Genomic DNA, 27,612 nt, shown 5'->3' on the forward strand with positions numbered 1-27,612 from the left:
AACTCTCCCTCACAAGTTTTATTATCGTTGTATTTTTATAACCGAATTCGAACTCACAATCTCTAACCGAATTCAAATTTTAAACTTCTAAATAAGTTTGAAGATCAAGACTCGAAACATCTTATTCAACCGTTGTCGAGTGTGTTAAAAATATATGTACGTGTGAAAGTGCATTTCAACTTTTTAGACATTTGAACATTATGAAATTAAAAAAAATTTATACTCTTTTTCTTTATTGTGTTAACTTTTTTAAGTGGAAAACTATAGGACTAAAAATTTAATGGGTGGAAGGTAGGTTGATTGTGACCGCATACAAAAACAGAAACGCATATATATACCTAATAATAAATGCAGGAAACATATAAGCATGCTTGCATCCGTTTTTCATTCCATGGAAAAGGAAATATTGGCAAGAAAAAATGGTTTCACCATAGCATTATTTGGGGGCGCGGTTTCATCACTTACAAAATAAGAATCAAATTAATTATGTAGAGCACTTTTTCTAGATAACTAAATGGATCAATGCAATGCAATAGGCTAAAAATAAAGCTCATGCATCAAAGGGCTAAAGTTTTTTACTAATTATAAAATGAAATGTGTTCTAGCCACAAGACAAATATGACATTGGTAAAACAGCAAGATCAAGAGGATTGTCTAATAATTTATTCCTTCTCTGTCTTTTAACTCTTTTCACCGATCTTCCACTCTTAAGGCACATCACAAAGCACAAGGAAATCTAACTTTTTCAGTTCAATATATATCTATCTTCCTCCAAAGTAAAAAACAAGTGAACTATATTTAATTCAGACAAACAAAACCCACACTACAAGAAATGTTGCATTTTGCCGGGGCGAGAATCCCCGGTAAAATGCTAAAAGCCTTGGCAAATGAACGTTTGCTGTGGGTTTTCTGCCAGTGAGTAAATCACCAGCCAAATGAATCCGTCATCGCAAATTGTCCCGCCCGGGGTTTAGCTCTGGCAAAATGCGCTCCCCGGCATAGGCCCCGGCACAACCCCCGGCAAATTGTGTCGGCATTAGTGCGAGCTTTTCGACGCATTCCGGTCAATGCGGACCTTTGCGGACCGTGTCGGCATCACATCGGTCCTTTTCAAACACATGTCGGGGACTTTGCCGGGGGTTAACCCCTGGCAAATTGTGTACGATTTTTTTTTTAAAAAATGTTTTTTATTTGTTAATAAAATCATAATATTAATATTTAATAATTCAAATAATATTAAAAAGGAATTTAAATATTTAAAATAAACGTTTTTAAATTGTTTTTTATTTCTTTTTTAAAAATTGTTTTAATAATAAATGTTATTTTATGGAAATTTTTAGGAAATTAAAATGTTTTTAAAAGGTTTTTGAACATATTCTATGCGAAATTTTCAGAAATTCGGTTCATCTTTGAATTGTAACAAATACTAATCCAAAAAACAAAATTAAGCAACAATCAAAAAAATCAAACCCCGTTTCACAAACTCACCAATCATAAAAAAATTGACGAAAAACCTAACCTAAAAAACTAATTTTTAGCTTTTGGGGATTTAGAAAAATTACCTCCAACACCGGCCAATATCACGGGAAAAACGAACTTGTAGCGCTTAATAAAGGGCTCCTTAGGCAGCGGTGGCGGAGGAGGAGCAGTTTGAATCCCCATCGACGGCGGCGAAGAGAATTCGTTTGATTTATGCCGGCCTTGAAATTGCTTCACGCGCCGTTACAAAAAACACAATAAATCGAAAGGAAGAAAAATAGAAAAATTCCTCGAGAGAGAGAAAGAGAAAAAGAAGAATACGAGCTTTTGGGTTTTTTGTCAATTCCCAATTTTTTCCTCTTCAATTGAACCCTAATTAAAAGCTCCTCTTTGCTTCCATCTTTCCGAATTGTAATCAAGTGCTTATTCTAAACATAATATTGCATGTTGGTTTGATTTGAAGAATGGTTGAAGAGTATGGTTTGTTGTGGTGTAGGGATAGAGGAATGAAGAAGAGAAGAGATATGAGAGAAGAATTTTCTAACTCTAAAAATAATGGAACGGTTCAAATATGCACAAAATTATAGATCCGCAATTTGCCGGGAGCCCGGCGGGAGCTACCCCCGGCAAGACTCGGTCTCAAGGTTCCTAGAGTAGCCACAGACCTACCAAAAAGGTGTCGGCAATTTGCCGGGAGTTTGTGCATTTTGCCGGGGTTCACTGGCATGTCACCTTACGGAAATTTTGTCAAATCTTTTGCATGCGAGATTCCCTTGACTTTAATTTGAATCAAATTTTCCCGCCTAAAATTTGCCGGGGGTTACCGCAATTTGCGAGGGTTTGCTCCCGGCTTATGGTGTGGTTTGAAATTGCAATTTGCCGGGGTTTCCCGGCATTACCTCAAATTTGCCAGAGTTGATGCTCCCGGCATTATTCCGTGGCAAAACGCAAGATTTCTAGTAGTGCCACAATCCACATCATTTGACCACAATGCCTCACTAAAGGTCCATCACATTTATTTAATTAATTAAACTAAAGTTAAGTAAACATAAATAATTGCATACATATAACCATGATGAGTGAGGGTCGCATTTTTTTTAAAGTAAAGTAAGTAACGACAATATTGAATATAAACAAACAATAATAATAGATCCAAACAACAAAAAGCAGAACATCATCTCAATCAGTTCAACTTCAAAGATGTTTATCATTCAAAATTTTAAAAATAAATAAATCAAAGCCATAGAATGAGGAACAAATAAGAATATACATGTTAGATTAGTGGGTTACAGTTAGATTAGGATATTGATTTTACAAATAAAGTGGCATGCTCATATGAGTACTTTTACATTATCTTTTGAAAAAGGAAAAGAGAAAAAGAGAAAAAAAAGATGGATTTATTTATTGTATTGTATATGGACTCACAGTGCTTGAGAAAATCCACCAACTAAAAAGTCCTTGTTGTAAAGTAAATGGCTCTGAAGCTCACCATTTTGTCTGAAGCTCACCATTTTGTCGGATTTAAATCCTCAGACATAGACACAGTTTTTCTGGGATCAACCACTTCTTCTTCAAGACCATGCAAGATCCATTTTATCCTCTACAAAGGTTTTTTTTTTACAGTTTCTAATTTTTTTTTACAATTATCCTTAGTGGAAGGAATTAAAATGGGTACAAATTTTCAGCACTAGTTATATAGTAGGTAGCAAAATAAAGAAAATAAATAGTACATGCAGGTAATCTAAACATACTCATTTCTTACATCATGGAATTGTCTCTAGCTTGATTTGGGAAAAAGAAAACCCTAGTTTCTTTCACAAGTTACTAATGCATAATATTGCTTTTAGGTAGCTTTTATTTTTCTATCACATTAATACACTTACTTGGTTAATATTTAGCTGTGATTAATTATTCTTATGGTTAATCTTTTCCATTAAAGCTTCACCTAACCAATAGGCTATAGCTAGAGTCACCCACCAATTGCTTAAAAGTATTTTTAAGTTGTTGGAAAGTTCCATACAAGTGATAAAGGCATTATGGTCACCTCTTTGTGGTCCAATATTGTGTGTATAACAATCTGTAACTGAAAATGTTCTTTCCTGTAATTAGTCCCGTGCACCTAAAACAAAAAATGTGTTTGTTGTGACTTGTAGTGTAGAGTTTACCCTTCATAATTAAAAAATATCTTGATCTAGAGCTAGCTAGGATGAGGATGAATCTAGATACATTGCAAAGTATTATATTTCAGCAAAATGCAAACAAAATGTATTCGAACAATTGTGGTTGTGATGCTGCTACAAAGACATATAATTGATTAATTTATTCAGTTGCAGTTCTAGACTGCACTTAAAAACCATAGCATTTTATTTTTTTGTAATTAAATTAAGATTATAAGATAAGAAGAACAGCATAATTGTTCCTATCTTGCAAATAAAATATAAGTAACACAGTCAAGGAATCGTGACTAATTAATAGATCAATACAAAGTAATGCTAGGTTGTGCTGAATCTGCAGGCTAGAATGTTTATTATATTTACTTAATTATCTGTAATTTTGCCGACTAATACAGTACAAAAGTACAGATCAATGATTTTTAATGAATTCAGTTTGAGACATTTTCTTAATCTATATTAAATGACGACCATTGATCCATTGTAAGATGTATAAACTTTGCCTGCATTTGTGGCTACGAAAATAGGGATGGAGACCGCAGAAGAAGCTAAATATCAAATTATTAATTATTAAAAATTATTGTATTCAGCATGGACATGACTAGCCATAGCAAGATCACAAAATTATATATTATCATCAGATCAAAATAGCTATGAATCGTCACAACTAACAACCACCATCTCCAATTATATGTTACCCATTCCATTCAAGCTTTGCTTGAAATTGCTGAATTAAATATAAAAAAAAATAAGGAAAAGTAGACCAAATCAAAGGCAAAACAATATTACAACCTTCAAACAAATTACAAGATCTGAGAGAGAGTGAGAGATTTATTGTGGTCACACTTAGGACAAGAGAAACAGTCTTTGTTCGCAGACGATACCCGATTTAAAAAATAAAATTTGAGAAAATTTGCTGCAAAATAACTAGTAATTCAGTATCAACCATAATTGTCCATAATTGTGAGTTGAAATTAAATTGCCTTGATTTTGGATCAGATCAAAGTCTGAATCATTTTCAGTCCAGAAAAAGAGGCCAATTGATTATTGAATCATCATCATCATCATCATCATCATATCACTGTCATCATCTTGAATCTGCCTATTGATTTCATTGATCTGTTGACTGCATTTGAAAATTTTGATCAGACATATAATATATCAAAAGTCAGTGATTAAAATCATGTCAAATAAGATAAAAAGGGAAATTAAACAGCACCAAGCATATCCCATATATAGCCACACACACACAGAGGAAATAAAAAGGACAAATAATAGCTAGCTATAGAGAAGAACCACTTGTTCATTTGTAGTTGACCCTATCTGTATCTTCCCACAGCTTTATTGAACCGCAAAACAATGGCCATGACAATGCAAAGGAACTCGATCTGGATGCAGTTCAAGAAAGCTGTGGAAGAATACAAAGAGGACCATATGATCACATATATTTGTATGTATAATTTTTTTGGAAGACAAAGAAAATTGAATCAAGGTCATGGAAATGGAAGATTCATCATAAGAAAATCAGAACCCTAACCCAAGACCAAGATGCAAAGAATAAAAGAGGCTAAGAATTAAAGATGTTGTTGTAGGTATAGGGGGAGGAGGTGTGGTATTTATAAGAGAATTTAGGGTTTTAATTATTATTTTTTCATTATAATTTAATTATTTTTTCCACCAATCCCTAGAAGAATATTGGGCCTAAGAAAAGAGATTACTGAACCCCGCTTTTCTCGAACCCTAATTAAAAAGCTGACTTGTTTTATTCATCCATTGGATATTAGACACCTATAATATAATATTTAATATTAATAATAATTAGCAATTTTATGTAATGTTTTTATTTTTATTGGTGTAATATTTTGTGCGGCTATGATGCATCTTTCCGGATCTAATGGTGAATGTTACATTTAGGGGGCACATTGTGGGCCCACCTTCAGATCTGTCCAGTTGTTCCAACGAAAAGTCTGCATTCCACGCGCGCTACTCGCCAAGTTTACCTCACTGTTCAATTTCATCAGCCAGCTAATAAATATAAATAAACAAATTGTTAAAGCAAATGAATGATTGATTGATTGATTAATTTGATCTAATATTAACCATAAGTGTGATTGACTAATTAGAGCATGACAGCTAGAGTGTTCATGGTTAGGTTTTATGAGAAAGAAAAAAATCAACTAATCTACAAATTAAAAACATCAACTTTATGTGTTTTTCGTATGATTTTTAATCTAACTACTTATGACTTCATCAAATCTATGGTTTTTTTGAAGTTTGTTATAACAATAAAAATACATGTTTTCAGTGAAGTATCATACAAATAATACGTAAATAAATGTAGAAAGTTTTATCCTTTGGTGTGCAAAATAGTATCTAGTCCACCAACTCATTTTGACATGTTTTAAAACTATCATATTGATATTTGATATTGTTTGTGTCAAAAGCAAAATTTTATAATTAAATTTGGGTTTTTTTTAATCAATTAAATGTAGTTTTTTTTTAACAATTAAATATGGTTTTGATTGGTGGTTTATTTATTTTTTTGCTAATGCATAATTATATATTTATATTATATCAAACAAGCTTTCGTACGTCCCGTGAGTAAAACTCGGTTGGCGGGGACATGCGTTGTTATATGCGGGGGTTGGGGTTCGAACCCCAAAAACTCCACTTATTCACCTTGTCATCTTGAAAAATGTGAATTCTAATCACTATGTCACTTGACAAAAAAACAAGCTTTCGGATGAGCACTACGAGCATGTATATATCCCATTTTTATTGCGCTAATATGCATAAATTACAAATATGTATATATCCCATTTTTATTGCGCTAATATGCATAAATTACAAATGATATTTTTTATAAAATTTTACTTTTGATTATGATTATAGGTGTATTTCTCACTTTCAAATTGCAACAAACCATGTTTATTGACACAAACAATATAACAAAAATTTTGCATAAATTTTTAGCTTTTTGAATGCTAAAAGAGACAAGTTCAAGAAAAAAGGTCAACCTTGGTTTTATAGAACACCGACCCGTGCACGGATACAATGTTGGGGCAATGGGGTCAAGCCGACCCCACTTGCCTCCACTTCGTGTATTGTATTTTTAACCTAAAATTAGATATATATTTAGTTTGACCCTCTTTAATAATTTATTACACTACAAAAAATTATAAAACTAAGAAGGTTTCTAATGAGTGTTCTAAGAGCACTAGTTAATAAATCAAAAGAAGTAATTTTTTTATAAAAAGTTGTTATAATTATTATATCGGTACAAATAACGCTTATTTTTTAGATAATATTTTCTTTTATGAATTCTTTAACCAATTATCTTAGAGCATATCGTTGACAAGACCATAAAACTACTATTATAATATAAATTATTCTTATATTTGTTGAAAAAGGTTGTGACCGACGCTACGTTGGTGGTGAAAAAATTAATTATGGTTATATTTTTTATACTGTTTAGAAATGGACAAATATTTTTAACAAATCAACATTTTAAGGTAATTATAAATATAACTTGTATAATTTTCGCACGCTTGCGCGTGAATAAAGTTTTATATAAATTTTTATGATATAACTTGACCCCACTTATTAAAATTTCGGATCCGTCACCGCACCGACCGGTCTCAAGACCACTTAAGTTGGTAAAAAATACAACACAAATTATTTCAAAAAGAAATAGAAAAAAAAACAGCACTATATATAAGTTTGTCATAGCACTATTCATTCATTTTCATAGCTTAAGCCATGTTTTAAATTAGGTTAGTTTGAGTTGAATTTGGTCAAACTCAAAATCTAAATCTATTTCGATTTGGGTGAGATAGAATAACCACATATTACATAATTGGACTAGTTTGAATAAAGCCACTAATTTTTTAGTTGGATTGTATTGAATAGTGGATTATCTAAATTAATTTTTGTAATATTAAATGATTAAATAATCAGTCTTCATATTTTTTAATATTAACTTTTTATTTATTTTTTTAAAAATTGTGTAACATATCTTCACTATTTCTTTTTTCACTTTTATAGACAATCTTGTGGTTTTTATAGTCTTAATTTGACATTGTGTGATATGGCTAAATCTTGTATTAAAGCTAGAGATTTTTTGAAGTTGTTCATTGCATCTATACAATTTTTTTTCCAGCTTCTTCTAAAAGATGGAAAATTTTGAAAGATAATGTAAAAGGGTTGACTTCAAAATCATTGTCATCGATTCGATGAGAGAATCGTGTAGATAGTGTCAAAGCTATAAAGCTCAAATGTCATATTTAACAGAATTTTTAATTAAAGTGTTGGGAAATGATCTTGATTCTAAAATAAGAAGTGAAGTTAAATCCTTGACAACAAACGAGCTTGGTGATTCCGAGTTTTTAATGAATATAATTATATGGTTTGAAATATTATCCGCGATTAATTTGGTTGGTGAGTTTTTACAATCAAAGGATATGCTTATTGATGATGTTGTGGAAATAATTAAGGGGTTATGGTTACTAATGCATTGGATTATAATAGGGAAACCGGTTTTAATAATGCATTGGTTCCTCAAAGGCTTATAATTCGAAGACAAAAATAGTTTGATGAGAATTTGATTACCCCATTGCTCATTAGTTACAATCATTGGACGGTGCAACTTTGATGTCTTGTTGTGGTCATTCGAAAAAACATTGAAACATGCCGGTGAGTCCGGGGAGCGGCAATGGGTTAAACGTCTAAGACCTCGCTAAGATAGTGACACCACACTCTTACCCAAAACCTTAAGGCAATGATTTTATGGGTCTCCTCTCTTATATATCCAATGTTCGCTCCATTTCTAGTTGATGTGGGACATTATCACTCACACTTGATTTCCAACAATCTTCCCCTCAAGTGTGACTCATCCGCATCACTACTAGGCCGATCCACACTAGGATCCCGCTCCCACTCCCCCAACAAGCCTAACCGGACTCGATACCAGTTCCCCAAAGAAGCCTAACCAGGCTCCGATACCCGGTTGTTTGGGAGTCCGGGAGCGTTTGGAGCGGCAATAAGCTAAACGTCTAGGACCCGCTAAGAGAGAGACACCACACTCTTACCCAAAACCTTAAGGCAATGGGTTTATGGGTCTCTTCTCTTATATATCCAACGATTGCTCCATTTTTAGTCGACGTGAGACATTATCACTCACACTTGATTTCAAACAAAACACAATGAGCAATCCGATATCGATGGGAATGAATTCTTTGTGGAGTTAAGGTTACTAAAGAGAAATGTTGTCGGGAGAAAAAAATAAGACTCATTGATGTATTAAGATTTTTGAAAGGCTTAGATTGTGTTTCTAATACAATTATTGCATATGTAATTTTAATGGTTATTATTCATGTGACAAGCTTGCTTACTTCTGCAGAAAGAAGTTTTCAAAATTGAAGTTGTTGAAGTCTTACATGCGGTCTATCATGTTACAAGAAAGGTTGAGAAAGATCTTTTGAAGACGGTACAATATGAAGACTTGATTGATGAAATGGTTTAAAAAAATGTCAGAATGATGCATTTTTTCAATAGCTATAAGGTTGATATTAACTTGAAGTTGTATTTTGATGTTATTGATTAAAACACGGCTTTTTTTATGTTATTTATATGGATGACTCTTTGATATTATTGATGTTATTTCTAAGTTTTTGGTATTATTTGCGATTTAAATAAAGATTGACTCTTTTTGAGTTTTTTATGCTTTTTTATTATGAACCTAATTTTTAAGATTAGAACAAAGTCTCTAGATTGTTTAAGACCGTGAAGAACTCAATAATCATCAATCATAAAAGTGGAAATGTTTTGACTTCAGTTTCACGTTGGTTTGGTATAGTGTCACCAGTGAAGTCATACTAATTGGAGATATTCTTTATACAAGGTTTTGTTGCATTTTATACTGGTTGTATTAATTTATAGGGTATTTTTAGACGTTGGTTAACAGGTGCATGTTTTCTTACTATCTGCCGAACGCAATAGTCTTTAATTACCATATCATCTTACAGCCTTTGTAACCCTTGTATCTTGATTTCTTATATTTAGCCTTTCAATAGATACGAGGGACGATTATGAGTTTTGTTAAATTTACAACCCTTTACATGAATTCAACTAAAAATGTATTTTGCTACTACGGTTCAACCATGGTTAATTTATTTTCTTTTCCTGAATGATGTGCTTCTCTTAATCATTCGGAGTGTATAATCTGGACAAATGCCGTCCAAATTTCAAAATCTAGATGAGGGTCAAATTAAAGCAAATAAAAAGGGAGACTTTGGGGGGTTAGAGAGAATCAAAGGATGAGGATAAAATCACAAATAAGCATGCCTCCACAAGCAGACCAATCTGTATTACACTTGGACCTTAGATGCTCGATTTGAGTTGAACTTTGATAATTTCTCATCACACCTTCATGCTTCTCGCACACCCTCCATTTCCCCATTATTTTATTTTATAATCCGAAACTTAAAAACATGTTTTGGATTATAGAATCCTAACCATGCCAACTCGCCCAATCTCCTTCCATCATTTCTCTGTTTTTGTATTTTTAACTAAAATAAAAATACTCCCAAACACCCCCTAAAAAACGAATTTTCTACGTTGTGCCATATTTTAAGTCAAGTTGCTCGAATTCATCGCTTTTGTGACCTTTCCACCACTAAACAAGATGTCAGTTTGAACTTTCTCAAACATTTGGTTGTTTATTTGATTTTTCTTTGGATACTGGTTGTGTTTAGATTTTAGAATATGAATCGTGTTTTTCAACATTTCGACTTATGCAATCCAAAACGAGACCCGGTTGCTAAATTTTGATTTAGGTCGTAATTTTGTTCAACATTTTAATTTTTCTTTGTATTTTGATTTATTCTAGATATAGAGGCACAACCCAACTGTGTTGAAGGTAATAGGATGGGCATGACTGCCTCGAGTTGGCATAAGCATGCGAGGTAGGTCAACCATGGAGAACCTTCCCGATGCGAGCTATGCACCGATTAACCACGACATGATGTCCTCTTTCTCTAAGAGGTGACACAATTAGGAGATATCCAACTTCCATCTTTATGTTGGGAAGATGACATCGACATTGGATGACGTGTTATGTCGGCTATGTACCCATCGAGGGTTGTCTGTTGGACCAAGATGAGAAATTGGTCGGATCGGATGAGGGGGTCGAGCCGATGGTGGAGTTAATAGGTGTTGGCCCCGAAGACACTTACCGGGAAGTGGATGGCATGGACATGGTTCATGCACGATTCAACTTCCTAGTACATGAGTTCAAGAAGCGAGGGGTTGCCCCTAAGGATGTGTGGGAGGGGCAAAGAATCCAAGAAAACTTTTTTTAGGGGTATTATGTTTGCTTAGTTGTTATATTTGTTTTTTTAACTCGTTTTGGTTAATTCTATTGAAAAAATATTTTTAGAGAACCTTAATTATGAATTAATTTTGCAAGAAGAAAAAACATTCAATAATTTAAAGTGGCACAACATTATTAATTCGTTTATGGCATCAAAAATCTTAAGGCCGACCCCGTCAAGGGGCGAATGGCATCACAAATGGATGATCGGGAGAGTGATATGATGGAGAGATATAGTTAAATTTATGTAACTTCTCTTAGTTAATTCTTTGTTTTGAGAGAATATATTGATGAAATTACAAACATCGATGCTATATATCTCGAGAAAAGAATTCCGAAGCGGTAGCGACCAATTAAACTCGTTTCTTTCCGGTATTCATTGGTGGTCTTGCTTTGATTTTTTTCTTTTTTTAAAACGGTGCTCAAATAATTGTAAAATCTAAAGGAAATAGTTTTGCCAACTCACTCGTGAATTCATTCATGAATACCGTTTCGCTAAGTCTAGCATTTTCCAATCACAAATTACCATGTGTCAATCTTGTACATTATAGGTTCATATAGTAATCCGAAAAAGATTAATCTAAGGATAATTAGGAGGGGAGGGGAGGGGAGGGATTTTAACGGAGGGGAGGGGACCGAGAGATATTTTAATTAAAAATGTGTTTGGTTCGCAAGGGGAGGGGAGGGATTTTAAAATTATTTTACCGTTTTACCCTTAAACTTAATTAAACAAGGATAATAAAGTAACGAAACAATAACGATGAAATCGATAACAACACGATGTAGACGATGAAATAATGAATTAGTAATAGGGTTGTTATAAGTAGTAGTAAAAGTTGTTACAAAGAAAAATTGTTAATAATATGGAATAAAAATTGTTACAAGAATAATATAACCTAATAATAATAAAAGTTGTTACAAGATAATATAACTTATAACCTAATAATAGTAAAAGTTGTTTCAAGGATAATATAACCTAATAATAATAATAATATTGTTATAAGGATAATATTGAAATTTTAAATTAATCTAAGGATAATTTTACAGTAAGAATAAAATTTGCCTCCCCTTCCCTCCCCTCTCCTCCCCTTCTAAAAATTGAATCAAACACTTCAAGTTAAAAATCTCCCCTCCCCTCCCCTTCAAAACTCTCGAACCAAACGGACCATAAGGAAATTTAGAAAACTAAGTACTACTGTAAGATGGGTTTAAAGCATGCTAATGTGAAAAGGAATAACAAAAACAAAACACAATTACTTCGCTCTTAGTTTGAATTGGGCAACACCAGCACCATTCTGGGTTTTGTTTTGTCCAGCATAGAAGAAACGTTAGGAGTCACAGCAGCACGTGTGTAAGTTTCGCGACAATTGCATGGAAATGTATGTACAGTAGTACTATTTTGTCAGTGTATCACTGACACCATCTACCAAACACACATGCCCGACACGATGAAATAAAGTTTGTCAATGTGATTTAACCCACGACTTTGTCTTTCCCCCTTCTCCGATTACCCAATCAACCTTTTTGATTCTCTAAATTATGCAACAATCAATTACGGTGTTTGGAAATTCATTTACTACTAGAGCTATTCTTCCATGGCACAAGACCAAATAAATAGCCTTTGGACACACTCACGAAGATATTATCTTTAAAATATTTAATTATTTTGTTATCAATTTTCTTTTCATTATTAAAAAAATATTTGTTTATGTGTGTGTAAACACTATTTGTTTGGTCTCGCGACCATATTAAATTTCTCTTACTACTAATCTTCAAAAAGAAAATTCTGACATTGTATTGTACTAGGCACATCTTAAATGTACGTATTGTCTTATTTTATGTTTGGTTTTGCAATGGAGTTTTGGTATATACCAGTGTATACGTGTTCTTTAATTAAAAAGTGAATGACGGTTAATTTTGTACTTCGTGGAATGACATTTTGTAGCAAGAAGCATTTTCCTTTTGCAATGAGAACAAATTATTTTGAATGAATTGTATATGTAAAATTAATTTTGATTAAAATTGAGTTGGACTTAAGTGATTTATGATTTGATACATTTTTGTAAAAATGAGCTAAACAATAAATTTGAGTGCAAAAATCAATTCTATTATCAAAAACTATAAGCTTGAAGTAGAATCAATTCTATAAATAAAATTCTCCACCTTTAAAATCAATTTTGATTCCTCCAAAAGTGAAATCATACATACACTTAGAACTCATGCATTCAAGTTCTAACAAAGTTTAATTATTTTTTATATAAAAAATTTAAGGCGGGGGAATGATATCTCAGTCTAAGATATATAACACCTTAAGACTCAAAGAACATCTACAAATATATTAGTATTTACCGCCCTCCAAAGGCAATAGCTGAACTTGAATCGAAACTTCGAATTCAAGATTTGTCTTTTTACCGTTAAATAAAGTCTTGAAGTTAAAAAAATAAAAAATCAAATGCTAACTTGTGCCCCTTGAAGTACAAGTTTAGAAACTTTACATACTCCCTCCTAGTCACATTTATAAGCAACTTTTGCTTTTTTACATTCATTAAATAAGTGATGTATCTTGAATATAATATAGTCCAAATACATCACTTATTTAATGAATGTAAAAAGCAAAAGTTGCTTATAAATGTGACCGGAGGAGGTATATAGAAACATTTTCTCGAAAATGAAGCTTCCCTTTCTTAGACCCCATAAAAATGTGTGAAATTATTTGGGGGTGCAAGTAGTCATACCCTAAATTGAGCGAGTGTAAATCCAAGAATGTTTGAATAAGATGGTTCGGATCTCATTCAACTTATAAAATATCTTAGATTTAAATTCGATCATAAATTTAAAGCAACGTTAACTTTTCTAAGAGAAAGCTTTGTCACGTCCATTGTGATCCAAAAATAAAGTATATTATTTTTAAAACATATAATATAATTAAATAAATTTTATTCAAAACTACATCATCCAAATACAGAAAAAAATGTAAATACTATTGAATTTCATTTTCTAAAATTTAATGACAACTATAATACACTTTGAAAAAAATATAACAATATATTTTACCCGTTAAATGCACTTTAAATAATTTTAGAAAATCCAAATAATTAAACTTATATATTATTGTAACTTTCCGAATGTTTATAATAATGTAATATACTTTCGGGGAAATTGTGAAATATTAAATGCAAATGGTTAATACTATATTAGACATAATATTTCATAGGTTTCTCATGTGTTATTTTTATTCAAAAAAAGTGTATGCAAGGATTCAAACAAACCATTGACCTTAAGGCAATAAATAAGCACCACAACCGTCTTCACTAGATTACAATTTGTATTTACTCATGAAAACGCTTATATATATACATGTGATGAATATTTAGCACCTTCTAAAAAATTAGTCCAGATCCGTCATGGTTGATGAGTTATTGTCTAAGAGCGTCTACAATGAAGCTCCATATTTTAGATGATTAAATAGATATCGTATATACACATGACTTATTTTATAAATAAGATTATGTTACCACTTAATAATAACCCTTGGTTAAAATCAAAACCTCAAAAAAAAAAAAAAGATACCTAAAAATAAATCTATGTCATTATTTTTCAATAAAATTAATTTATTTTAATAAGATTTATTAAGTGGAACCACGTGGGCGAGGGACGGCAATGGGTACCCAATGGGTAGGGTACTATAGTACCTTTCCCCATACCTCGCATTTGTAAAAAATGCTCGTACCCGAGCCCGTACCCTCGTGGGTAACAACTTTAGTGTCCTTCTCCATGCCCTATGGGCATCTAAGTGCTCATACCCGTACCCATTACTCGCACTTTAATTATAAAAAGACAATAAAAAACATCACAAATAGTAGAAATCGTAGTATTTAGCCAAATAAAAAACATCCAAAATATTCCTCGAAAATTAAAATAAAAACATTCAAAATACATATAAAAAAGTGCATGCTAAAATAAACATCAAATTGATTTAAATTATAAATTTGTAGCTTGTGAGCTTATAAAGGTAAGGATGAAACGATTATCATATTAGTTTTTAGGTTTAGGTTTATGTTTAAATAGCTAAATAAATTAAATAATTATACACCAAAAATAAATAAAATATTTATTATATTATATAAATATGTGTATGCGGATTGCGGGGCTAGGTAGTACAAAGGCCCTTACCCGCACCCATACCCATCTAAATTTGCTTTGGTAATTACCCGGACCCAATCCCATACCCATAAAAGTGAGGTTTTACTACCCATTGCGGGTATTTTACGAGTGCCCATCGGGTCTTGGTCCAATTGCCATCCCTACCTATGGGTGATTCCATATTCACTCTTCTATGTACTAACATTTTTTAACTCTACAACGGTGATGCCTATTCAACTCAATGCTAAATAGGTGAAGCACCCACCGTTATGGATATTCTAAGTTGCTTATTTGAGTATCGTTCTAGCTAGTTCAAACTATTGCCTCTTCATAGTGGAAGGGTATTAGTGGTTTGGCACTTGAACATGATTGAGATTCATATCAAGTTCTTTGTTGGAAATCTTAGAAAATAGGAAAACAATTCATAAACATTAAATATTCAATCTACCACTAAAGAGATAAAGAAATAAAGAGAGTAAAATGATATATAGAAGTGATAGGTTGATGATGTGATTAAAAAAAGAGATAAAAAAACAAATAAAGTGTTGGATATGTGTTTGAAAAGTAATTACGATGTACATATATAATTAAGTGCTCTAGAAAATACGTAGGCAACTGAAATATAATTTTAGAAAATAAGTTTGGCCCCCAAAATGAGGGAGTTATTTTGCGGGGTTTCAAAACCCCACAAATTGTATTTATTTTATTTTTTTTAGTAAGAAATCCTCCGCAAATTATGAAAATATGTAAAATAAAATAAAATTATTTCAAAATATCTTTTTTACCCAAATTATCACAATGCTCGAACTTTCATTAAAAAATAATCTAACAATATAAAATGCACTACAACTATAAAATGTTGTTCTCTCAAAAAAAAACTATAAAATGTTGTAATGTAACTCGTAATTGATAACAACTAAAATAAAATTTCATTCCAATTGAACATAGAAAACAAATATTTCGATGTTTCAAACTTTCCTTTGTTGCAAAAAGCATTTAAATGTAACTCGTAATTGATAACAACTAAAATAAAATTTCATTCCAATTGAACATAGAAAACAAATATTTCGATGTTTCAAACTTTCCTTTGTTGCAAAAAGCATTTACAAGTACAACAACCTATTTTTTTATGACATGAAATATAGATTTGTTGTTGTGAGCTTAAACTCTATTGTTTTGCTTATAGTGTTTTTAAAATTACAGTTAATAGTGAAATCTTTTGACTATGAAGACTCCAAATTCAAAATGATTTTTTAAATATTCCCATTTTTTTAAAGATAATCTCAATACATACTTGGATTTTTGAAGGAGTGTACCGTTAATTTCTAAACAATATGTTAATTCTAGCGACATGTAAGTTAACAATTTTATTTTGTAATAATATCTAGCAATACGTTAATTCATTCTCATGATATACTAACAACTTTAGAAACATATTAGCTAATTCATTCTCATGACACTACACCATTTTTTGCTTTAGACAACGACACAAATCCGTGGTTAAAGGTACTAAATCCGTTGCCTAAACCTTTAGGTTGCGGTGTGGTATATACGGCCGTTGCCTAAAGGTACACACCACGGTTTTTGTACTTCCAGCAACGGAAAGAAAAATCCGTGGTTGAAAGGCATCAATAAGCTACGGTTTTAGTCTGTGTTTGTGGCCACGGTTGAATTTTGGCAGCGCCCTTGGAACCGTTGTCTATTCTTTTTGCCACGGCTGACCAAATCAGTTGATGGCCACGGTTTTTAAAGACTACGTTCAATGAACCGTTGCCTTTATCTTGGGCAACAAAAACAAAAATTTCCAATTTTCTTTGGAATTATTATATTAAATTAAATATAATATGAATTATAGAAAATTCTTGTAAAATCAATAATATAATATATTCATTACTTAAATCTTGAAATTTGATTCATATACACATTGTGATCATTACATCAAAAGAATTCTACAAACAATATACAATTAATTCCCACAAGATACACTAAGAGTCACACTGAAATTTTTCTTTTTCGGTGCAATACTTAAGAATCAAGACGTCGATAAGTTAAACGATCTAACTTTCAAAGATTCCAATGATTTTTTAATCATTGTCCCCCGTTAACCGCATCTAAGCTACTCGAAAAACCAAACAATGAATTGTTCATATGTTTCATCGAAAAAGGTGACTCGGCGTGCCGCATCGGCAAAAATGCAGAGTGAGATGGTCTAGGGGGTATTTTGAAACAATTTTTTTTTACAAGTACCGAATTTTAAAAAAAAAATTACAGTGGTCAAACTCAAAAGTGTCATATATTACGGGGGGATAAAACACTATTAACCCTATTTAAAAATTTAAAAATAGTAATAAAAATTATACAAAAAAACATATTAAATTACACACACTTTAGCGTGATAAAAAGAGCGAATTACGGTAGTTTAATACTCCCTCCGTTTCACAATGAGTGTCGTTTAAGGTTTTGACACAAAGATTAAGAAATAGAATGAAATAATCATTAGACATAACACTTTTACTAAACTGCCCTTACTTCATAAAAAAAAAGACAAACTTAAAGTTGCATTGAAAATTGTGAGAGAAAAGTTGGAGTATTTATTGTGGGTAAAGTTGAAAGAAAAAAATTAAACTTGTATTGAATGTAAAGTGACATTCATTTTGAAACAATTTTTTTACAAAAGTGACACTCGTTGTGAAACGGAGTGAGTATATTGCTTGTAAGAAGGTCAATATAGTTTCTTTAGTAAAAAAATATATAAACATGGTTTGTTAATATTTAAAAGTCAAGAACATCTATACATAAAATTTAAATTAAAATCAAAATTTAAAAAAAAAAGTGGACTGGCGGACTTTTTCATTCTTTTAAATAAATTTTTCTATTGTAACAATATATTTGTTAAATTTTTAAAGTCACAAATATCTATACTACTTTTAAGCAAATCAAAATTTTTAAAAAAAATTATTTTTTATAATTTACACACGCTAACACAATAAAAAGAGAAAAAAGAGTATGTGTGTGCTCATCCTTTCATAGGCTATTATAAAATATGAAAAGAAATCTACAGATTAAAATAGAGTTAATTTGCTGGTTCTGAGAAATACTTAAGCTCAAGGTTCTCCAATATTATAAGCAACGCTTTCTAACTGTGGCATATAAATATTTTATAACTGTGGTCAGAAAGGCTACAGGCGACGCCTTTTTACTCATTGCCTATTATTATATAATAAAAAGCCACGCTTTTTTTACCAAGGTTCGAAAACCAACGAGTGAAAATCGTTGCCTATAAAAAATAGGCAACGGTTACGCTAATTCCATGCTTACAGAATCGTGGCCTAATTCGGTGGGCTCAAGTTTGGTTGCCGTTGGGAAAAGTAGAAACTTGTCATTGGTTAAAAATCTGTTGCCATTACCCCTTTAGGCCACGCTTATTCAGCCGTTGGCTCAAGTTTGGTTGCCTAAAGCCAAAAATGTTGTAGTATGATATACAATTTTGGCAACAAAAACAAAGACATGAAGACCATTATGTACAATTTGAAACTTTTTGTCGTTCAAGTATAAAAGTATTTCACTTGCAAGAAAAAAGTAGCAACCGAATTATATAAAGTACAAGAATATTATATATATAATCCAATTTGTTATGTTATAAGTAATTGTGCGATTTAGTTTATAATTGTGGTACCGCTGCCTAAATGAGCATAATTTTATCTTTGTAGAATAATTTTGGGCTATTTTAATTTATTGCATATCTTTGCAAATAAAATCTCATTTCAAAATTGTTGAAACTAAAATCAAGTACATGTTAGATATTTATTAATTTATTTTGAGTCTTTTACATTAGACCCATGAGGAGCACGGGTAAAAGGTCTAGTTGTAAATTGAAGCTAAAGAATCAAGGTGCAAATGCAAATTGACTTCCAAAAGATGTCTTTAAAATGAGCACATAGTCGAAAAGATGCACATATAAAATATTGGGCTAAAAATTCTCCAAAGAAATAAACAAAACTAACGTAATTGAAAATTGATGTTCCCACGTCAAAGGAGTCTAGGAAACACCATAACCTCATCCACAGTTAATTGTCGATGAATTTTAACCGACGGTTGTTAATTGCCGATGAAAATTGGGGTTAAATTTATCATTTCACTATATTTCTTAATTTTGTGCAAAGTGTAAACGACAATTTTCAACGTAACGGAGGGACCCTTATTCGGTGGGCTATGACGCCTATACACCCATGGTTCTAACCTGAAGGAAAAAAACAAATAATAATAACGAAAAAGAAACAAATGTAATAAAATAATGAAAATAAATAAATAATGGACCTCAAAGTCCAAATTTGATATCTTTATTATTAAAAAAAAAACAGAGAGAGATCCAAAAGCAAATTTCCCTATTTGAGAAAGAAAAAAACTTAGTACGCATTATCTTAATGAAGACAAAACTAGACCAAACCAAGTTTCGTATATCGGTAACCCTTTGAACTCAAAATCGAAAATCCAATTAGGTTTTTCGTTCGGTCGTTTCAAGGCCCAAATCTCCAGTGAGCCCTCTCTTTCTTTCTCTCTCATCCTGTTAAACCCTAGATCTTGCTTCGGTTTCCGCTTTGGATCCGGATTTTCACCGTCCCTTTTTTTATCTGTGGATTTCAAACCCTAATTTCACAATTTTTTTAACTACACTTCCACCGTGATGCTTCTTTTACCGTTATTTTTTTTCATGAATTAGTTGTCTATTTTTTATATTGTTTAGGTTATGAATCTATTAGTTCGTTTAACTTTGATCCATCGAAATCAGTAACATGATTTAGGTTTTTTTCTTTCTATTTCATTACTTCATGTCATTAAACCTGTTTTTTATGATCTAGTTATTTAGATCGATTTTTGAATGTGTTTTATAATAATTATAAAAAAAGTATAATTTTTTTTTACGGAAAAGTAAAAAAAAATTATCAGTTCTTGAAGTGTTGGTACATTGATGATCTAATGTTACGGTTTTGATTTTGACCATTGTTGATTTGAGCTATGTGGGTAGTACTTGATTGAGAATCTGCCATGGATACTTTTTGTACCTATGTTTTGTTCATATTATTATTACATTATTATATTTTATTTTAATTATTTAATTGAATCGACATGTATGTTGGCCCATTAAAAAAATAAAACTTGGATATAACTTCTTGTGTCTTTTCCTTAACTCTAATGTATGTTTGTGATTGTTTAAATGACATGTTTTTCATGTGTTTGTGATCCCGTGTTTTCTTCATTGATGTACTAGTGTATAATTTATCTATGTATGAAAAATATTCCATGATTATATAATTTACCATTAATTAGAAATTGTTTCTTTTGTGAATTGTAGGAAGATACTTATTGAACTAAGATGGTTGATGTTGAAGAAGAGATAGTGATTGCAACCACTAATGTGAAAAATGCGGCACTCTGTGCCGATTGTCAACCAGAGAAATATCTCTCGGATTCAAAAGTTGAACCCGACAATGGACTTTCTACATTTGAATTAAAATTTTCCTGGTGGTGATACATATGGAGGGACATCCGATCATGAGTTGGACAATACCATAGAACATGCTAACAACAATCCCGATAATTACGAATCACTCCACAATGAGCGGGAAAGCAATATTCATGCCCCGAGACATGCTGAGCAACAAGTTGATTCGATGCACCGCTCAACAATCCATCGGTCGAGTCCGAAACACACCTTGAAGCACCACCAAGCAACATGTCGATCAATTTCGAGGCACTTCCAAATAGTGGTGTGGTTAATTCGAATTACAGTCTACTAATGATCGAGTGGTTGTAGTATATGAAACACAACACTTCAATGATGTGGCTTTATCCGAAACACATGAAACCAATGAAATGGTTGCCTTTGAAACACAACAAGGCAATGAGGTGATCATGTCCGAGGCACAACCTAGCAACGACGCCGCCATAGATGAAACACATACCAAGACCGATGAGGTCATCACCGAAGCCATGACCGAAAATGAGTTGTCCGGTTCCACAATTGGTCCGAACAACCAGTTTTCTCACCCCGGAACTCACTCTCATAATCATCGCTTTGCTGATTTTCATATGGATCCCGAAGATCAGCTGTCTCAACCTGAATCTTTACCCAATGGTGATCCATTGCCTTCATCCGAACCATTCAAAGACAACCACATCGTAGATATCAAACCAGTTCATCATGATCATCTTCCTCGGTATGATACGGTCCCCAACAATCATCTAGACCATTCTAGAGAAGCATTGTGCAACCATCGGTTGACCAATTTCGAGTCGTTGTCCCATGGACAGCTAGCTAATTCCCAAATAATGCATCACTATGAGCTAGAAAATAATGAAACACCGCATGAAGATCAACTTGTTGAATCTCAAGAACATTATGGAATTGTTAATGATAACAATATACCCCCAGGTATGAGATAGTATATGCCGACACTCCATTGAACTCGAGGAACCCACTCCGGATGCTCACCAAACAAAAAGAGGAAAAAGAAGTCTATAGTCCGGGAACACTTCACCGTAAAAAATGTTGATGCTGGATGTAGAAGAGCATATTGCAAGCAATGCAATCAAAGTTTTGCCTATAGTACTTGGTTCAAAAGTAGCCGGCACAAGCCACCTTAAACGTCACATTGCCAATGGGACATGTGCAACTCTATTGCGTGGCCAAGATCGGAGTACATATGCCCCACAAACAAGGGGAACCGGTGCAAGCAATGCTAGCACTACACCAAATCGGCGTTATAGATATGGGGGTTCTCCTTACATAATTATTGATCAAGATCATTACCTCCATGAGATTGCTATGATGATCATTATGCATGATTACCCCCTCCACATGGTGGAGCATCCAGATTTGTTGCATTTGTTCAAAATCTGCAGCCCCGCTTAATATGTTGACCTTTAACACTGTCCAAGGAGATTGTGTTGCAACTTTCCCTGTCGGAAAAACAAAACCTTCAAAGATATTTTGAGGGATTGCCGGGACGTTTTGTTTGACCTTGGACATGTGGACCTCAAATCAATCAGTAGGGTATGTATTTATAATCGGACATTTTGTTGATAATGATTGGAAGTTACAAAAGAGAATTCTCAATGTTGTGATGGAACCATACCCCGATTCCGACTCGCTATTAGCCATGCCGTATCTCGCGTGTCTTTCTGATTGGAATTTCAACGGCGTACTATTTTCTATAAACCGTAATCATAAACCGAGTGAAGATTCCCTTGGAAATCTTAGATCATTACTCTCCACAAAAATCCACAAATCCTTAATGGTCGATTGATGGTTGGAAGTTGCATTGCAAGAACTTTAAGCAAAGATTGCAAATGATTTACCGAGATCGGTGCCGGACACGGTTGAAAAAAATTCGAGATAGTGTAAAATATGTGAAGACTTCGAATTGCACGAGGAAAAATTTATGGAGCTCAAACAACAACTCCAGTCCCAAGTGAAAGGAGCCTTTTTATTGATGATCAAACTCAATGGAATACAACATACCAAATGTTGGTAGCGGCTTCGAGCTAAAGGAAGTGTTTTCTTGTTTGGATACTTCGGATCCCGATTATAAGGGAACTCCATCTATGAAAGATTGGAAGCTAGTTGAGACACTCTGCAACTATTTGAAGCCCATTTTTGATGCAAGAACATTCTTACCACGACAACTTATCCCACTCGCTATTACCTTCTTTCATAAAGTTTGGAAATTGCAGTGGATCTTGCTCGTGCCGTTATGAAAGAGGAGGATCCCTTCATTAGCGAACTTATTAAGCCCATGCGAGAAAAGATTGATAAGTATTGGAGAGATTGTAGTCCGGTTTTGGCAATTGCGGTTGTTATGGATCCTCGTTTCAAGATGAAGCTTGTTGAGTTCGGCTTCATAAAAGTCTATGGTGATGATTCTCATGAATATGTCAAGATTGTTGATGATGGAGTTCATGAGCTATTTAATGAGTATGTCGCCCTTCCCCTTCCACCGACACCAGCCTTATGCAAAAGAAGGAAATGCAAACATTGAGGGTTCCCTTGGAAGAACTTTGTTAATAGATAATGGATTAACGAGATTTTGATGCCTACATCATGGAAAATAGTAGCCGAGCGGACAAAGTCCGAATTGGACCGATACCTACAAGAACCATTGTTGCCACGGGTACCGGACTTTGATGTATTGACTTGGTGGAAGCTAAACAAATTAAGGTACCCAACTCTATCGAAGATGGCCCGGGATATATTGTCTGTTCCGGTTTCGAGTGTTCCCGCCGATTCTATATTTGATGGTAAAATCAAAGAGATGGACTCGTATCGAAGTTCCTTGCGGCCGAGAGGTAGTGGAGGCCCTTGTATGTGCCAAAGATTGGATGCATTATGGAGCAATGAAGCCTCCGTGCACTTGTGAAAATTGAAATCTAGATTTTATTTGTTCTCGGTTTAGTGATCTATTTGGAGGCGGTGAGTGCAAGATAATGGGGTATATGATATGTTTCCATGTTTGAACCTGGGTAGTGGTGGTTGTACTCTATGATGGTAGATTACGTTATTTTACTTATGTATTAGTTTCCTAGTTCTCTGTGGGATTCTTATTAACATTTAAATTGGAGATTTGGATGATTGGACGTAATCACTTAAGTTCTATTATTGCGGTGCATCAAATCCATGTATGCTTGTTTATCCGTTGTCGGCAATATCACCAAAGGGTTATCCTTCCGGTAGTAATGGATTTGGATTCTCTCTTTCACTCTCATCTAAACCTCTCTCTTACTCTCTTGATTATTTTTATTATTTTTTAATTAAGAGAGAAATAGAAAGTTAGGAGAGAGAGAAATAGAGGAAAGTGAAGGAGATGATCTAATTTATATTGGAAATTTGCTTTATTTTCGGATTATATTCTTACCGTGTTGGATGACATACTTCAGCTTTTGTTGTTGTGCCAAAACAATATATATACAATCAAGAGATATTTTAATCTGAATATTTTTTGCAATAAATATTGTGATAAAATTTTCAAACTATTCAATAAGATAAATATTTTAAGTTTGTTTTCTACTTTAACTTTGCCACGCTCAACATCACAAGATAACTTTCAAGTAGAATTAAGGTGAGCAGAGAGCTCGTGATTCATTTATTCAATTAAAGATAAAATATTTTTTTACTACTTCTATTAAAGATAAAATATCTTTTTTTTACTACAAATGCCCTTTATTTTTACTATTTATAACACTACCACGTAAAATATACTTTGGTGTCCCTCCAAAAATGGGTCCTTGCTCATCTCAACAGTACTCTCAACCGTCAATTCCTGATACTGATAATTTATGCTAGCTATTATTACATAAAAATGGGTCTTTTATACTTTTATGCATAAAATTTAAATTTAACTATAAGGAACTTTTCATAAACTAGTTGAGACACGTTTTTAATCAAGTAAGAGGGAGAACTTTCATAAGTCTATTTTTATTTATCATTCAATCAAAAAATATCCTTAAAATTTGTCTAAACAATCTTCAAATCAACTGGATCCTAACACTGATTGTGAGAAGAAATTAGGAAGAGAGAATGGACTAAGAAACTTTAAAAAGAGAAAAGAACGTGAAAATTATAGTAGAATTTGGGTTTTTTTGTTAAACCCTTCGATTTTCGGAGGAAGATTGGACTCTAGTAATCGAAGTTCGGTCGAAAGATAACTAAAGTTTAATTAAGAACTGTTTTATCCATAAATAAAATATATGTTCTTTCGAATGATTCGTCATTTGTTGGAGCTTATTAATAAATGAAACTAATTTTATCATTGAAACCAACACAACTATCGCACACAAATGTGAATTTAATCTTGGTGATATAGTTCAACTTCTAAAGACTCAATGTCCATAACTAAGTTATTGAATTCAAGTTCCGGAGAACCCAAATTTAATTTTTGGGTGAAATATTTTTTATGAAACTATATTTATTTCACGACCGAACTTCAAATTATCAAGACCCGATTTCCTCTTAAAACTCTTGTATAACGAATGAAGAAAGAAAACCCATTCGATCCCTCGAAAGCAGAGGTTGTGCATCAAATCCATATTAGAGTTCAGCAACATAAACAGAAGTTACCAAAACATTTATTTCATCAAATTCAACTTCGACAATAGAGTTGTGTAGAATTTAAGAGCTTGGTTTGAGAGTGTTTCCAATGTCAATCACAAATCGATATTTGACATCTGCTTTGACGAGTCGCTCCATTGCAGTGTTCACATAATCCATAGGGATGACTTCAATGGTAGGCTTTACATTGTATTTGGCAGCAAAATCAATCATATCTTGAGTCTCCTTCATCCCTCCAATATTACTTCCAGCTACTATCTTTCTCCCTGCCATGAATGCTAGCATCATCAAAATGTTTATTTATAAATTAAATTAATATTCTCATGTGCATTATACTTATATATATGCACTTTGTTATTGCTTCAAATCAAACAAGAGATCTATGGACGCGTTTTTCATATACTGCCTTCAATTGTATATATAAGAAAAAGTCGAATCAATAAAAGTTAACGTATTTAGACTAATTAGTCTTATATATGAGACCAGAGAAAATATATGCTAGCTAACTTACCCGAAAGTAAAGTAAAGACGGGGAGCTCGAGAGGCTTCGCCGGAGCACCAACCATTACAAGTTTTCCATGAGACTTCAGTAATCCAATTAGAGGTGAGAGAGGATGTTCCGCTGAAACTGTGTCAATGATACCGTCTAATGTATCCATTGAAGCCTATAAAATTATTAACATAGTTAATTACTAATTGATTACCATTTCCAATTTAAGAATATTAGAATGTTTAACTATTGTATTTATACTTGCATCTTATCTTGGTCACGACTTATCAAAAATGAGTCAGCTCCCAAGAGTTCTCTTGCTTCCTTTTCTTTGTTAGGTGATGTACTAATCACAGTCACATTAGCACCAAAAGCTTTAGCAAACTTAACAGCCATGTGACCAAGCCCACCAAGACCAACAACACCTATATGCATACCAGGCTTGTCGAGTCCAAAATATCGAAGAGGACTATACACTGTGATACCAGCACAAAGAAGAGGAGCAGCAGCTTCAAGTGGTAAACCATCAGGAATGTGAACCGCAAAGTGCTCGTCTACAACCATTGAGTCGAGTAACCTCCGTATGTGGTGGTGCCATCACGATATTTGCCACTGCACGTGGCTGTAAAGCGAGGACAATAACTTTCGAGATTTTCAGCACAATTTTGACATGATCGACATGAATCGATCATGAAGCCAACACCCACTTTGTCTCCAACTATAAACTTTTCTACTTTGCTTCCCAGTTTTGTCACTATACCAACAATCTCATGTCTGTATTTCTTATATAAATTAGAATCAAAATAAAGTAATGGAAAAAGCTAAGACAATTTCTAAGATAATGGTGAGTAGTGATTTTAATTAAAGCATACCCAGGAACTAGTGGATAGGTGGATATGCCCCATTCATTCTTAATCATGTGGAGATCTGTGTGACATATTCCACAAAACAATATTTTGAGTGACACATCTTTTTCATTTGTTTCCCTGAAAGTTTGGAGACACAAATGTGAGTTATTTAGCTAACACTTTGACTCTAAACATGTCCAAATATTCAATTACTACCCACAATCCAATTCAACAGGGCCGATCTAACGCAAGAACATTAAAATGAGGTAATTTATGTAAAAAAAAAGAACATAAAAACTAGATTTTATAAAAATAAACTAATTGTTTTGCAAGTAAATTAAAAATGTGTCAGTGATCAATGTGTATAATGTTCTAGTATAAATTAAAAAAACTGTGCTGGAATAAAACTTTATCATCTGATAACTGTATTTAATCTTTTCTTTTTTGGTTGGAGGCTTAAAGACATTTACAAAAAATGTAGTTAAATAAATATAGAAATGAAGAGGTGAATGAATGAACCTTCTGGAGAAATTGAAAGGGGAGAGAAGACCAGATTGGTCTCTTGCTGCCCAACCAAAGGCCACATTTGGATGCTCAAATTCAGGTTGTGATCCCATTTCAACTGTGACGAAAAATAAGTGAATAAATTGTGTCTCTTTGTGTAGTGTGTAGCAATGAAAGTACTACGTTATCTATATCACACACATATATGTGGTGTGGAAGCTACATGGGACTATTTATAATGTACCATGTGTTGTAGTGTAGTGAGCGTTGTTGTTCTTGTATTGAAGTATTTGGTGAGTTGTCTCTATGTGTTAGGTTATGTATAACTATAAAGTGTTTTTGGCTGGTTTGATCTTTTTTTTCTTTTATACATAAAAAAGTTTAGGTGAATTGGATCTTAAGAGTTCATTAAAATCGGGACAGATCTAAAGATTTAAATATTGTTGACAAATGTATGTATTTATAGATTATGAACAACGAGATTACGTTAAAATCGAAAGTTG

The 27,612-nt window shown here is 32.9% G+C and overlaps 1 protein-coding gene, 1 long non-coding RNA gene and 1 pseudogene across 2 annotated transcripts; 1 reads left to right on the forward strand and 2 right to left on the reverse strand.

Annotated features, from left to right (window-relative positions):
* Positions 1–4,252: 4,252 nt before the first annotated feature.
* LOC146902289 (uncharacterized) lies at positions 4,253–5,240 on the reverse strand. The gene is made up of 2 exons (XR_015022213.1): positions 4,870–5,240; positions 4,253–4,776 (listed from the first exon to the last, which is right to left on the reverse strand). It is a non-coding gene; the product is annotated as an uncharacterized LOC146902289 (long non-coding RNA).
* A 15,286-nt stretch (positions 5,241–20,526) lies between these two features.
* Positions 20,527–23,924, forward strand: LOC146902290 (zinc finger BED domain-containing protein DAYSLEEPER pseudogene; annotated as a pseudogene).
* Positions 23,925–25,206: 1,282 nt separating this feature from the next.
* LOC146902291 (putative mannitol dehydrogenase) lies at positions 25,207–27,316 on the reverse strand. The gene is made up of 5 exons (XM_085733107.1): positions 27,125–27,316; positions 26,630–26,743; positions 26,019–26,531; positions 25,779–25,932; positions 25,207–25,533 (listed from the first exon to the last, which is right to left on the reverse strand). Exons 3-5 carry the CDS (start codon positions 26,319–26,321, stop codon positions 25,328–25,330), a joined length of 663 nt encoding a protein of 220 aa, XP_085589233.1. The 5' UTR covers positions 26,322–26,531; positions 26,630–26,743; positions 27,125–27,316; the 3' UTR covers positions 25,207–25,327.
* Between the last annotated feature and the right edge of the window lie 296 nt (positions 27,317–27,612).

Source organism: Medicago sativa, chromosome 8 (genome assembly GCF_051527215.1).
Source record: "Medicago sativa cultivar Bolivia chromosome 8, Bolivia_mono, whole genome shotgun sequence".
Lineage (NCBI taxonomy): Eukaryota > Viridiplantae > Streptophyta > Magnoliopsida > Fabales > Fabaceae > Medicago > Medicago sativa.